The sequence below is a fragment of the Poromitra crassiceps genome (assembly GCF_964638095.1).
Source record: "Poromitra crassiceps genome assembly, chromosome: 1".
NCBI lineage: Eukaryota > Metazoa > Chordata > Actinopteri > Beryciformes > Melamphaidae > Poromitra > Poromitra crassiceps.
This window is the reverse complement of record NC_139623.1, coordinates 78,978,484-78,993,400: the sequence shown is the minus strand read 5'-3', so window position 1 is coordinate 78,993,400 and position 14,917 is coordinate 78,978,484. Positions and strand designations below refer to the sequence as shown.

Genomic DNA, 14,917 nt, shown 5'->3' with positions numbered 1-14,917 from the left:
AATGAGGCCATGTCCACACGGAGATGAGTTTAGGTGTATCCGCTAAAGTTTTTTCTCGTATAGATGTTTCGTCCAGACGGAACCAGCGTTCTGGGAGTATACGTTCTGGGAGTATACGCTAATTTTTGAAACCGGTTCCCAGAGTGAATAAATCTGAAGACGCCACCCTTGCATTTCCGTGTTTACAACCCATGCACATCTTTCCTGAACCGATGACGCCATAGCCCCACCTCTCTCCGCCAGCAACAATAACAATCATGGCAGCTTACAGTGCACTAGCGTTCGTGCTACAGCAGCTACTGAGCCTGTTAGGCCTCTTGCAGCAAAATATAATGCTCCTCTATTACCACCGTCAGCAACAAGTGGACACGGAGAACAGCGTGTACAACATCCTCAGGGCTCCACAGCTGACTCTTCCCATCCACCCCTCCCCTCCCTTCATCGGATATTTCCCAGAAGGCTTAGCGGCGGCTAGGTTTTTACAATAACACAAACAAATTCAGGCTAAACGTGTTAGATAGAAATAATATTTATTTTTATACAACATGCAATATTAGATAGAAATAATATTTATTTTTAATACAACATGCAATTCTGGAATATTTTAATATTTGACAAAATGAAATGAAATGAAATGTAAACCCTGAGTGTAACGGACATACTCGGGATGCTGTATATATAGCCCTCGCAAATACAACATGAATAGTGAAGTGAGAGGTTTGACGACCACACATACACACATATATGTGATACACACATTTCTTGAAACGATTCCGTGTTTATGGAAAACCTTTCTTAAACGAAAAAAAAAAAAGATTGCTTCCATCTCCGTGTGGACATGGCCTGAGTTGCTAGGCGATGTTGCAATGGAATTGTGTCTGACGGCGATACCTGGTGCAGCGTGCAGGATTGCAGCGAGGAGGAGGAGCCTACTGCCAGGGAAAATCCCCCGGACACCCCCGGCTGCACTCTGCTGCTCCTCCACGCTGCGCTGGCTGTGCTCCGCTATTGCTCCTGTACTGTATCTGCATTCAAAGACAATTTAGTCCCACCTCCTGTGTCCCAATTTGCAGATTTGCATGAGAGAGTATTTCATGATTTTTGTCTAAATATTTTGCCTGGTTCCCTTACACACATAGGTGGCTGTGAAGAACAACATCGATGTCTTCTACTTCAGTGGGCTCATCCCTCTGAACATATTCTTTGTTGAGGATGGAAAAATGGGTATGGCATTTATTCACAACCATAACATAACATAATCACACGTTTATTTTCACATCACTGGCAAGTAACATCTTACTCAAACACAAGGGCAGTGTCAAAATATTACTTAGAAAAGTTGTATTCATATAGTTATTACAATCTCTTTGTGAAATGGTTTAGCAACTGTCCCTGTAACGACGCATTATGTAATAACTGCACATTATGTAATAAAATCGCAAAATGTAATAACATCTCACTTTCAATATGTAATAACAACGCATTATGTAATAATATGCGCAATATGTAATAAATCACCTGAACGCAATATGTAATAACGTTTGACGCATTTTGTAATAAATGTATTACATATTGCGCAGATTATTACATAATGCGGGGGTTGCACTTTTTTCTGGTTGAAAATGTAATAAGTGACGCATTATGTAACAAAATTAGAAAATGCACTGACTTTGTCATTGGGGGGGGGGGAGTAGGCTAATAAATATATTATGTGTCAAAACCAGTCAAGCAACTAGATCTCTATAGTTGTTCAGCTGATGATGAACTGAATCTAGTGACAACAGTCTGGTAAACCAGCGGGCATACACAGTAAAACCCGACACTTGCATTTCAGTTCTGGCCTTTGATCTACAAGTGATACAAGTGTGGTTGACATAGCCGCATTTACTGCCTCAATCCATAGATTACAGGGCCATTTAAACATAAGAAATCCATTAACTCATTGAGTGCCAAGGACGAGTATGTTCGTCAATTCAGATACTAACGTAGAGTGCCAAGGACGAGTATGTTCGTCAATTGCGTTTTTTGACGGTGGGACGTGGATCAAAGCCTCAGGCATCTCCTGTACAAATATTGTAGCTATTGAAGGTGTATAACCTATTTTACGGACTCATTAGGTGGCGACAGTGCTCTCCAGATTAGAGAGAGGTCTGGAAAACAGCAGGAAAAAGCCCCGTGATGAAAGAGAAACCGCTCATGCTGCAGCCAGAGCCATATAGATTGCTCTGTCTGGAGCTGACGTTGGCTGCGAACAGCAGTCAATCCGCACCCACAACTGAGCCCCTCTGCCTCTGTCTGTCTGTCTGCATAGTTTCTCCACACGATTAGCCGCCAGAAAAGCAGCACCCGACGCCGAAGGGCCAAACCATTCTCAGCAGTCCGGTTTGGCTTTTCCATATCGCGCTGGGAGCCGGCGCACAAAAACGGAGCACTCCGAAAATAGACTGGGTGCGTGTTAGGCTGTGTGTTAGTGTGGGGAGGAGTTTGCAGCTGAGGGGGGGAGAGGGGGGTGGGGCACGCAGGGCACCACACAACTACACCACGTCACTACATCAGAAAATATTATCTTCAGAGTCAGTGAATGTGCTTGAAATGCTTCATTTCACAAAAGGCGGAATAACTCAGCTTCTAATTTGAAACGCATGTTTTTGCTCAAAACAACCTATCTTCTCCGGCTCATAACTAAAGAACGGAAAATGGTATCAATAAACTTTTTTTTGCTGATGATACAATAGAGTCAGCTCGTTCTTTGTGCGTGTTCGGTGTTTACATAGTAATATCACACAATATTCTGTGGGCCTCGAGAAATCACTGAAAATGCTCTGAAACTCTGGCACTGGGAGCGTCCGTTCTCCAAAAGTGGCTGGCACTCAATGAGTTAAGAATTGAGGATTGCAGAGACGTTTATGAATTGTCTGATATTACACGTTTTTGGCTGCCCAATTCTGTTCTTCGGGCTCTCCTCCGAGCCCCACTCCTCCCCTACCGACGGTGTAAAGCAGCTACGTGGTGAAAATTGGTGGAAGGGTGTAGCATGGGCCAATGAGAAACGCATAGCCTATTGAGGAGCCAATTCTCCAATAGTTTTGATGAAGGATTTAGTCTGAAAATCTAAAGAGATCCTCTTCAGCCAAAGTCCAACATCATGATCAAACAAAATAGAATTAAAACTCATTTTAAATGAACAAAAAACCATAACATGTTGCTTGCTGGCTCGCAGCAGTTAAATGTCTAAATACTTGCCGATTTAAATCAAATGTGCATGTCTGCCATCCTCAATTCTTAATGGATTTCTTATGTTTAAATGGCCCTGTAATCTATGGATTGAGGCAGTAACCAACCACGCTTCTATCACTTGTAGATCAAAGGCCAGAATTTAAATGCAAGTGTTGGGTTTTACCGGACTGTTGTCACTAGATTCAGTTCGTCATCAGCTGAACAACTATAGATATCTATAGATATCTAGTTGCTTGACTGGTTTTGACACATAATATATTTATTAGCCTACTCCCCCCCCCAATGACAGTCAGTGCATTTTCTAATTTTGTTACATAATGCGTCACTTATTACATTTTCAACCAGAAAAAGTGCAACCCCCACATTATGTAATAATCTGCGTAATATGTAATACATTTATTACAAAATGCGTCAAACGTTATTACATATTGCATTCAGGTGATTTATTACATTTTGCGATTTTATTACATAATGTGTAGGATCTAGCAGAAGATGCTTTAGAAACAAAATGGGAAGAACTAGTGCTGTTGAAAGGGGCGGGTTGACTTTAAGCTAAGCTAATTTAAGTTAAAAAATGTCCTCTTTTCTGGCTGACGCAGCACCCAAACAAAGTGAAACTGAAGTTTGTAGAGGTCTGGCTACACAATCTGATGTTAGCATATTTGCTTAACATTACTTTTTCCAGTTCCAATAATTTTTGAAATATTCCTCCGTTGAAAGAAATAAGCTTGCTCAACTTGAAGCTTAGGTTAGAATAAAAAATAAATAAATCTGGCTTTACATTGGCAGAAAGAGTGCCTAATTTACTGTTTAATCCAGTTAACTCTGCGACATCCAGCACTTTGTATCTGCAAGGCATTTCATGACAGACTAAAGCTGCCTTCACATGGTAAGACATCTTCTCTCACCGATTCAGATTCAGATTAATTTATTTAAAGAGTGGGACATTACACGTTAATGAACAGTACAGCCGTACAGTAAACATGTCAGGTTATAGCCCAAGGGCTAGTTTCCACCTGTAGTCCCATGGCAGGCACCGCGAGGTAGAGTGGAGAAAGGTCAGCAGTAAGTCGCTCAAAAAACAATTTGAACATAGCGCAGCACACAGTGGCAAATTCGAGCAGTGGGGGGGCTTAAGAGTTGTTAGGATCTCGAGATGTTATTACCGGTATACTAGAAATGTGATTGTGTCACATCACTGGAAATCTAAGATATGCAAATCACAAGTACAGTTTTGACACAAGTACCGGTACAGGCTTTTAGAAGAGTTCTGTTTTTCTTATGTTGGAATCATACCAGTATTGAAAATTGGGACCAAATGTCTTTATATTTATGGTAGCTACTCAGCAGTATATTGACATGCTCTATCAACCGCTCAAGAATATGCACAATTTGTATGTGTCTTAGTGTATTACTATTATTATTTGACTATTATTATTATTATTTTACAATAGAGCGACAGGTGTTCCTGGCTACCTGGAAAGACATCCCCAATGAGAATGAACTACAGTACCAGATAAAGGACTGCCACCTAAATGCAGGTAGGTCTTCATGTAAGGAAAGTCACTTAAATGCACTCTAGTGCAGGGGAGTACACTCGTCCTGGGGCTGGCCCAGTTGTCACGTTCAGCCAGGGGTTCATAACCTTTTTTTGCTTGTAACATCACAAAAATCTGGGGACTCCAGATGCAGAACGCCGCTCTATTATAGCTAGGTAGGTACTTTTATTAATCCCCAAGGGGAAAGAAACACCTTTGTTATAGTAGTAAAGATTGTAATTGCTCGAGTGACATCACTGGTGACATCATCACTGATTACTTTAATCTCAGAATTTTTAAGTGGTGCCACTGACTTTATATGTCCATCCTTCCGTTATGGCACGGACCGTACTTCCGTCTGCTATGGCACGGACCGGACCGTCTGTCCTGTGGGCATCAGGATCACAATCGTCGATTGGTGGCCATGCACAGTCTGTATGTACTGTATGTCTGTCCTGTGGGTATGACTCATGACGCAGCCCCAAGCGTCGATTGGTGACGTCATTGTCATCATTGTTGAGTGGTGGCCACTGGCGACTGATGTCATATGATATTAGTAAACAAACACAATCCACCAACTGAACATGCAAACACCCCCAACTGATGATGTCATGCCCCACAATCGAGTGATGTGACTGATGGTGTCGTGGGCATTGTGACATCATAAGTGATATAACTCCTTCCTTACCTGCATTTGTTTATAGTAACTCTGAGGTCACAAATTGCCACTTGCACATTGTTGGCAAATTTTTTGCCATGCAGATGGCTCTGTCTGACTGACTCACAGACCAAATGATGCCATCAGTGGCCGGGAGCCAGCTGCGGCAGCCAGATGACTGATGACGTCATCAGTGTGTTACGTTTTGTGTCACAGAAGTGACCCAAAATGTGACATCAAAAATACCATGGCATATCGTCTCCACCCAAGAAACCTTTGGGGCGGCTGTAGCTCCACAAATTGCTTTGGATAAAAGAGGTTGGTCGTTCGATCCCCGGCTCCTCCAGTCTGCATATCAAAGTGTCCTTGGGCAAGACACTGAACCCCAAATTGCTCCGATGGAGTGTCAACACCCTGCGTGGTATCTTACCGCCATTGGTGTATAGTATGTGAATGAATGGGTGCATGTAAGAAAAAAGAAATTGTTGCTAGTATGGCAAATTTGCAGTTACCTTTCAACAATAGTATGCTTTCAGACCAATCAGCATACCATTACAGTAGTTGGTTAACCCCATACAATTAAACGTTAATGTTATTAGCTGCTGCCTAATAGCAGATGCCATTAGCATCCATGCTTTTGCGACTTGAAATCTTGAAGCTCGAACTCCCGTAAGTCGGAGATGACACATTTGCCACTTCTGGCAATAAACAAACGCAGCATATTCAGTAGGACTGGTGCAACTCGAGATTGCGACCACCAACCACCAATCCTGAGAATATAATATACGCTAACAAGATCAAGCCTACGAGGAAGGAAAACATCTTTCGGCCAGGCAACCTTCACAGTAAGAGCTTCCCAGTCGTCCTGTCTACTGCAGTCTGCTGTCCTGTCTCTCAGACTGTGTTTTTATGCCTGCGTGTGTGCCTGCCTGTTTTGTCTTTGTTTGTTCGTCAGATAGCATGCTCATGGTTTTATAGTGTATTCTGTAATGTGATCTTAATCTTGGCATGTTTTAACTGTCTGTGCTGATCTGTCTGCCTGTACATGGTTTGTCTTAATTTGCATGATGCCCATTGCTTTGGCTTGCTTCATGTTGGATTTACTATTTTTTTTAGTTGCTTATGTGTTTTATTGTTGAAAATTTGCCGTTTGGCTACCACTGGCATGTTTACAGTAATGCTCATGTGCAATGTCCCTCAAATAAATAAATACAAAAAAGAAATACAAATACAATTCCATGCTAAAGTGATAATCATGAGTGAGTGATGTCATCAGTCATGTCATCACTGATGCCACTCGAGCAATTGTGATGTTTGTGATGTCATCAGTGAGTGATGTCATCAGTGAGGGACACAATTGCTCCAAATGTTGCTGACATGTCACAGACAAATGATGATGTCACAGACAAATGATGATGTCAACTGAGCACACGGCACACGATGACACACACACAGCCATGTCAACCGAACAAAGTTAAAACAAAGTTTGAGCATGCAAAGCGTGCAAAATAAACTAGAAATGAACGTGTGAATCGCGTGAAATTTCTAGTACGTAGTAGTAAACTGCACCCTATTATTATCTATCTTATATCTAATGACTGTCATCTGTATGTCTGTTTATTTCTTTGTTTTTTTAGTAATCATGTTAAATAATCGCAATCTCAATATTGTCAAAATAATTGCAATGATACATTTTGCCCCTACTGTGCATATGTATTGGGCTGATAGCGGCCAAATGAAATTGTATTCTTTGGAAAAACGGTTTAACAGACAAGATGCCTTCCAATTACCAAATTGTTACTGGAGTTTTGGCCAGCCCCAACTCAAGCAAAGTCCTACCTGACACTTCTCTTTCTATTCTTTCTCCACCCACATGCATATCTTGGGATACCCCAACCCTTCTGCTTGAAGGAGACCTCCAACCATTTCCTTTCAGAAGCTGCTCATAACTCTGTTATCCTGACAACAGAATGGCTGGCAACAACTCATGGTGGCCGGTCTTAGCTGTGCCAAGGACCAATGACCTGCTCAGGTTTTCTCATAGCTGAAGGCTGCCCAGTCATGAGTGATTACAATGCCTGTAGTGCTACTCAGTAGAGTCAGTTCAAACACCCTGAGCATACCTTTTCCCAGTAGCATAGAATACACTTAGATTGTGGGTACAAAAATAGTGATTGCTCCTCTATTCAAAGTTGGCCTTCCAGAAATTATTGCTCCAATGTAGATATTTTAGCTATACTAGATATTTTAGCAACCTGATGCCCGAACACAATCACGATTGCATTGGAAACTGAATGAAATGGAGGGTCAGGTAGCCATTCTAGGACATGGAACTTGAAGGCTAATTTTATCCACAATGGTCTACATAATCATGTGACTAATGTGGTTTTCATACTTACATTGCATTTAGATCATTATTGTATTGGTGATCAATATGTCATATGTGTTGTCTCAGTATCAAGTTTTCCTTGTTTGAGTGCATTGCTACTGAAGCCCTGGATAGTTACCTTAGTTGGTGTTTAGATATCTGCTATTGCTTATATTAGTACATTGGGTTCGGTAGGAGGCAATAGTAAAAAAAAACAACAACTTGGTAACGCTTTATTTTGTAAGTACTTAATGTGAAATTACTAGTAATGTGACAGATATATGTATCAGATTCCGTTGCAATTGCATGCTATGTAAATCCCTTTGAGTCATGCTTTTGTGAGAAGTGGCTAGAAACAGAACTGAACTGACATACATGTATTTGTATATTATATAACGTTAGGGTTGTGCTACAACCCAGGGTTTACGAGTGAGAACGAGAGCTCTCACTCTAGTGCCATCTCGCTGCGCACGCAGCCATTGGAAGAATATTATTTTTGCTCCAAAAATTATCTTGATATAAAACCAAACCACCTACAGACAGGTGGCGTGGTAACCCTGGGACTGAGGCGGCCACCTACATTCCTTTCCCCGTGACAACGTCACGTCCGCCCAGATCCCAGGACGCCACTCCTTCTTCCAGCCCTCCTGCGCAATGACGCATCGACGCAGCAAGGCTGGGTAGTGAGAGCTCTCGTTCTCACTCGTAAAAAACCCGGGTTGTAGCACAACCCTAAGGTTTTACTTCGTTTTGAACTCTCACTCTAGTGCCAAATTCAACCGCCCTTGCTGCCGGGAGCAACCCGAGAGGCATCGGTGAACAACGGACGCATGGCGAATCGCCTATGCCCAACCGTGTGGCATTTGGAGAGGCAACGACACTACCTTCTCGCCATTGACAGTACCGCATGCGCGAAAGGCGAACCGGACACGTCAAGACTGTAGTACCTAACAAAATGTGTGATGCGAGGACCATGAGGACCCAGTGCACATGTCCTCCACCAATACACCACACAATAATGCGGAAGACGTCGCAATGCCTCGCGTAGAATGCGCCTTGATACCCTCCGGGTGGCACCTTACCCAGGGCAGAGTATGCCAAAGCAATCGCCTCCACTATCCAGTGTGATAAGCAATCCTTGGAAAGGGGTCCGCCCTGGGCCCTCTGCCCAAAACAGACCAACAACTGGTTTGAAGTGCGTAATGAGCGCGTGCGTCCTGGCTACGTAGGCCGAGAGCGCCCTTACGGGACACAGCATGTGCAAACGTCGCTCCTCGTCCGAACTGAACGGCGGGGGACAGAAAGCTGACAAGTCTATGACCATAGACCTAAAGCTGGCATTAATATGACAACCCTCCCGCTGTGTGATTTTCACGGGTCGGGAGGACTGCGGGGACGATATGGGCCCCGCCGAAGGCGGGGCCCATATGTGGACCACGGGGGCGTGGTCCACAGGAGAGCTCCCGACCGACAATGGGCGCGCAGCACCATTGATGGTGGGCTTGTCCTGGATGCTACCAACCCAGGCCAGGCCATGGCCATGGACCAAGGTGAGCCTTGATGACGGGAATGAGACCCAAGGAGAGCTCCTGACCGCACTCGGGCCCTGGGCACCCGAGGACGGTGGGCTTGTCCTCAAAGCTACAAGCCGAAGGCTGGCCCTGAGCCCAGACCTTGGTGAGCTGCCGTCCCTGCCGGGCACATAGCGCCAGCAAGGGGCGGACTAAGCGGGTCCCTGCTGAGCTCCGAGCCGAAGTTGGGCGCTGAGCTCCAACGACGGCGGGCTCATAGCCCCCCCCCCCTCCCCTCCCCCAAAGAAGGTAACTAAGAGCGCCAGGTTTACGCTGCTGGGGGCAAGGGCCGCGCATCCTGGTCGGCCGTTGGACACAGGACGGGCCCACTGCGCCCGGGTGGGGTGTAGCCATTGAGGGGACACTACCCTGGGGGTCTCCCATCCGCTGGTGTGGGGCGGTTCGAGGAGCACTGGGCCCTGAAGGACGGCTCGACGAACGCTCTGCCCCCAGAACCGGCCGTCCGTGGCTGTCGCGGCATGAGGGACCTGACCGCAGCAGAGTCCTGTCGCTGCCTCTCCAGCTGCTGGGCCATGTTCTCCACTGATGGCCCGAAAGGCCCGCAGGAGAAATCCTGGCCCCAAGCAGCCTTCTCTTCTCCGACTCAGCCAACTGCATGAGAGTGAGCCAGAGGTGGCGCTGCGTGACAACAGAGAAGGCCATGACCTTACCACTGTTCTGAGCCACATAGTCCACCATACGGAGGGCGTAGTCCGTGGCCATCTGGAGCTTGGTGTACATCTCCGGCGATGGGTTACCCTGCAGCTCCCTCAGGAGGACGGCCTGGTAACCCTGCAGGATGGCCAGGTTGTTCATCATGGCGGCGGACTGACCCGCTGCCATGTCAGACTTTTCGGGCCAGTTTGGCCGTTAATTGGCACGCCTTGGAAGGCAGTGTCGGCCTACTGGAGGTGGGGGCCAGATGAGTCGCCACCACATCCTCCAGGGGGGGCATTCTGGAGAATCCCAACCGATCCTCGCCGTCGAGCGTAGACCACAAAGCGGCTTGGCCTCCTGTGGACTTTCCCAGACTGTCTGCACAGCGTGGGTCACGTCCTCACAGACAGGCATGCGGCGCTGTGGGCGGGATGCCTGGCATGCCTGAAAAAAGCACCCCTGTAGCACTGAAGCTGGGGTGGGTCGGCCCAAGCGATGCCCAGCTTAGCTGCGGCCCTGGACATCACGCCGCGAAACTGCTTCTGGTAGGGCTCGTTTGCTTCCGAACGAGCTTCCTCCTCCGCATTAGTAGTGACGGTGGTAGCACCGTCCCAGCCCTCCTGGCTGGGACAAAGGAACACTGCTGAGTTTCAACCAGCTTTGTATTATCACAAAATCAGTAGTATATCCAAAAACTTTCAACAGTTTTGCAGGTATTCATTTAGTTTGACAGTTATTGAGTTGGTTTGAGTTCAGTTGTACATTGCGGTTGAAAATCGGCTGAGTGTTCCTTTACAATAAAGTGTTACCAAAATCTCTTCAGTCTGGTTGGCCTTTATTGAGGTAAGGTAACATTTCCCAGTGGTTTGTGTTTGTCAGTAGTTGGATGGTAAGTGTGATTTGAAATAATAAGACCTTGATTGTGGCCTTGCAGACACAGTATCGGGGAAGCTGCAGAGCAACAACATCTACACTATTGCCAAGCGAAACGTGGAAGGCCAGGACATGCTCTACCAGTCCCTCAAGCTCACCAACGGCATCTGGATCTTGGCTGAGCTTCGGATTCAGCCTGGCAACCCCAACTACACGGTAGTGGATCTCCCATCACTTCATGGTTTCAACATCTGGTCTTGAGCCATGCTTTATGGTCATTTATTATTTATGGCTTGTCTTGAAGCACGGGGGGATCCAAGAAAGTTAGAAAATATTGGTCAGCCCCATTAAACACAGCTACAGAATGAATGTAATTGTGCATCATCCACTGAAGTTTTACATATTTTAACATGTTATTGTATTGAATAAGTGATGGAGATTGGTCAACCATTATCCGCAGACAGTTGATGCCTGTACCTGTGGGGATTTGAGTCACATGACTTGGAGTCGTGTCAGACTCAAGTCACAGTTTTAATTGCTTGAGACTTGATTGGATGCATGAAGAGAAGACTTGAGACTTTAATTGTGTTGTGGTGACTTGGAACTTGACTTTGACTTACTTAAGTACTTTGACGTACTTTGAAGAGTTGAAAAGGTTTCTAAAGTTTGTGTAAATGAGTTTCATAGTTATGCTGTATTTGTTCCACCAGACAATTGGAATTGATTATAGAACTTATAGAACTCTTACTTGCATATTCAATTTATACTAACTGGAGTATTGATTGGTTCTGACTTACTTGCTGTTCTACATTTAGACTTGACATTAATTACTTTAAATTGGCTTTGTAATCCATGTTTAGACTTGAGACTTGTGCCTCAAGACTTGAGACTGACTTGGGACATGAGCAAAATGCACTTGATCACACCTCTGCCTGTACCAATTGAACACCAAATTCAATCACGAAATTAAAACCGGGCAAAATGTTTGAATTGGAAAGGAACTGTTTTAAGAGGCAATGGACAATCAGTATGGGATGATTAAAGTCTATCAGATAGTGCCTACAAGTAAACCATCTGTATACCCTCTCCTTCCACAGCTGTCTTTGAAGTGTCGGGCTCCTGAGGTCTCCCAGTACGTCTACCAGGTGTACGACTCTGCCCTGAAGAACTGAGCCGCTCTTCCACCCTGCAACTCTCCTTCTGCCCCACAACAGACAGCAGCAGCGCTTAGCATTTGCTGCCATCTACAGTACGGCTAACTGCCAAAACAAGGACATCTCCAAACAATATCGGGTGCATTTCCCTCACAGAATAACAAGACCAATGTCAGTAATAAATACAAAACCATAGTTCCATACTAACTTCAGCCACAGTGAGTGGTCACTGCATGGTTTGATGATGAGGATCATAATGATTTAAATGATAAATAATGGCTGTTTGTTAGAATGTCATACATACCCCATTAGATTACATTAGATCAGAGGTTTTCAACGTGGGTGGTGCCCCCCCCCCCCCCCCCCCCCCTCTCCAAACAGTTTCAGGGGAGGCTCAGTGAATGGAAGTGAAAAAATATTACATTAAGTTATTACATTAGTTATCAAGAGGAGAACACATAGAATAGCCTATGTGTGTGATGTGGTTAAAGAGATAATTCTGAGATACAGTAGTTTTTACTACCAGTAGTATTTTGCGGTCTTTCCCAACAAATACATGCCTTCAGACAGACCTGTGTGTGTGGGGGTCCCCGGTATATTTTCTATCTTGTATGGGGTCCTTGGCTGAAAAACATTTGAGAACCTCTGGCCTAATTTATGTCAACAGTGCTGTCAGGCCATCTTGGCTTCCATCGTTGAGTGGCAATGGGACAATAACATATTCAGGATTGGGGGAGGGAGGAGGGAGGGGGGGGGGGGGGGGGCTTTCCCCCGAGCTTTGTCTGAGGGGAGGCCTACAGTCTCAGACTTTGAAAACCCCCTGCATTAGATTAGAACAGATTGTGATAGAAACACCATTGGTATATCCTTTATTTTGGCAGTTAACCTGTATTATTGAATACTCCCCACTTGAATGTTTACCTTCTCGTAAAAAAAAAAAGTATATCCACCATTCTATCCTTAACTTAGATGTCTTAATGTCGTAAAGATGTGGTCGATGATGAAACTGTCCTGAGTGGGGGAGGGAATCTTTCAATTTCCATAAAGCCATTTCTTTTTCTTCGTACTGTGAACGGGTTCACAATTGTTGATCAGATTAGCTTTTGTTTTGATTTATTTTTGATACTGGTTCTGTCTCAGTGGTACTTATGACTGATCTCTCCCATCCATTCCACAAATCACACAAAAGGCATCAAACTCCGTCAGATGATTCAGTTTCAACATTTGTGAGATCATGCAACAGTTAACATGACTTTCAAATTACTAGCCTTCTGTCATTGGTTATTGGAACCACTCGACAAACTACAAAATAGCTATTATATGTTTTCTCATCAGTGCCACTCCTTTTTTTATGACTTCTGCAGCTGACCATTTCACATCTTATTCTATGTAATAGCCCCATTTACTGCAAGCACATACTGTAGTTGTACACAGCAGCTTTATATAACTATATTGCCATTCCTATTATCTTGCATCTACCTCTGCATCTTTTTCACTGATTTTCATGTTTCAGTATTATGCCAGATGTGTGTAGAGTTTTACATTCTGTAATGTGCTATCTTTTCCTGTCTTTGATTCCAGTGCATTTCATTTGATGCAGGTTAGATGCGATATTCCATATGCAGTTGTTGAGCTAGAGAAACCTGTGGTACAAAAGCCAAACCAAAACCACACAGGATCATATATTGATTCAATTAAATGCCAACTTTTAATACTATGATTTTGTTAAAGAAGATACTCGCACATCCAAGTGTCTCTGGTGCAGGTGCGTTGGAGAGTATCACATGAAATTGAGAAAAAGAACATCCCGCACACTGCTCTTGCAAAGCATCACCATTTATTGGAACAACGTTTTGGTCCCACTGGACCTTTGTCAAGACACCCCTCATATATAACGTTGTTCCAATAAATCCTGATGCTTTGCAAGAGCAGTGTGCGGGATGTTCTTTTTCTCAATACTATGATTTTAAAAGAATCCTAGTGTCAGCATAGTGTGTACTATAAAAAATGATGGTAGTGCGTGCATTAGCCAATTATGGTTGCTCTTACAGTGTAGCCCAGTGACATGTAGTTTGCATAATAAACACATGAACATTTGATATTACCTTGTAAATGAAATTAATTTTTGTTTGTACTCCCTAGTTAGTGCTTTATTGAAATGTGTGCCACATTGTCTTGTTAATGATTATGATTGCATAATCTAACCTGCTTTTGCAGTCCAAGTCGCATCCTAGCAAATAGAAAAAGCTTTTTGAGTGTATGGGTTGTTTTGTGACAGATTTTGTATGCTGTCGCCATATATGCTTGCACCTGCATGAACCATCATTCCATATTCTTTTTAACCTCAGCTGTGCTTTCAATTTAATTAAAAATGGAAATGTCTTAAGTTAGCACAAGTCTCCAAAGCTAAATCTCATGTATTTTTAAGCTGCATTGTCTTTGGCACGTATAGCTACAAATAGAAACAGTAATACAGAATATCTAGAGGCATCTGATGAAACAAAAATGGTTCTTGCATCCTTGCTGTAAACCTGTTGTAGATGACCCCTTGTTGAAACGTCACTTTACAGTACCATCTCTTATATCAATAAAATGTCTAATTCGTGTGTGTGTGTTAGTGTGTTATGTCCATAGACTGTAAATATGGTTATGTCAAGTTATTTATTATGTAGGCTTCTTCCGGGCTGTTCAGCCAACTCTACCTCAGGGGGGCCAAACCTGCCTGGCCAAAGGGTCCAATCCCGCCCACAGGATGATGACGGTGTGAAAATTGCACTGAGAAATCCTTATATAAAACATTTTAAACTCATGATTTGACATAACATTTGACATACATGGTTGACTAAGGGATATGTGTTGTC

At 44.0% G+C, this 14,917-nt stretch overlaps 1 protein-coding gene across 1 annotated transcript in view; it reads left to right on the top strand.

Annotated features, from left to right (window-relative positions):
• The window catches only part of ap2b1 (adaptor related protein complex 2 subunit beta 1), a 52,052-nt gene extending 37,399 nt beyond the window's left edge, over positions 1 to 14,653 (top strand). The window contains exons 19-22 of the mRNA XM_083643038.1: positions 1,140 to 1,224; positions 4,692 to 4,778; positions 10,964 to 11,118; positions 12,000 to 14,653. Coding sequence (XP_083499164.1) covers positions 1,140 to 1,224; positions 4,692 to 4,778; positions 10,964 to 11,118; positions 12,000 to 12,074 — 402 coding nt within the window. The 3' untranslated portion in view covers positions 12,075 to 14,653. The remainder of the gene's footprint in view (positions 1 to 1,139; positions 1,225 to 4,691; positions 4,779 to 10,963; positions 11,119 to 11,999) is intronic.
• The last annotated feature ends 264 nt before the right edge of the window (positions 14,654 to 14,917 follow it).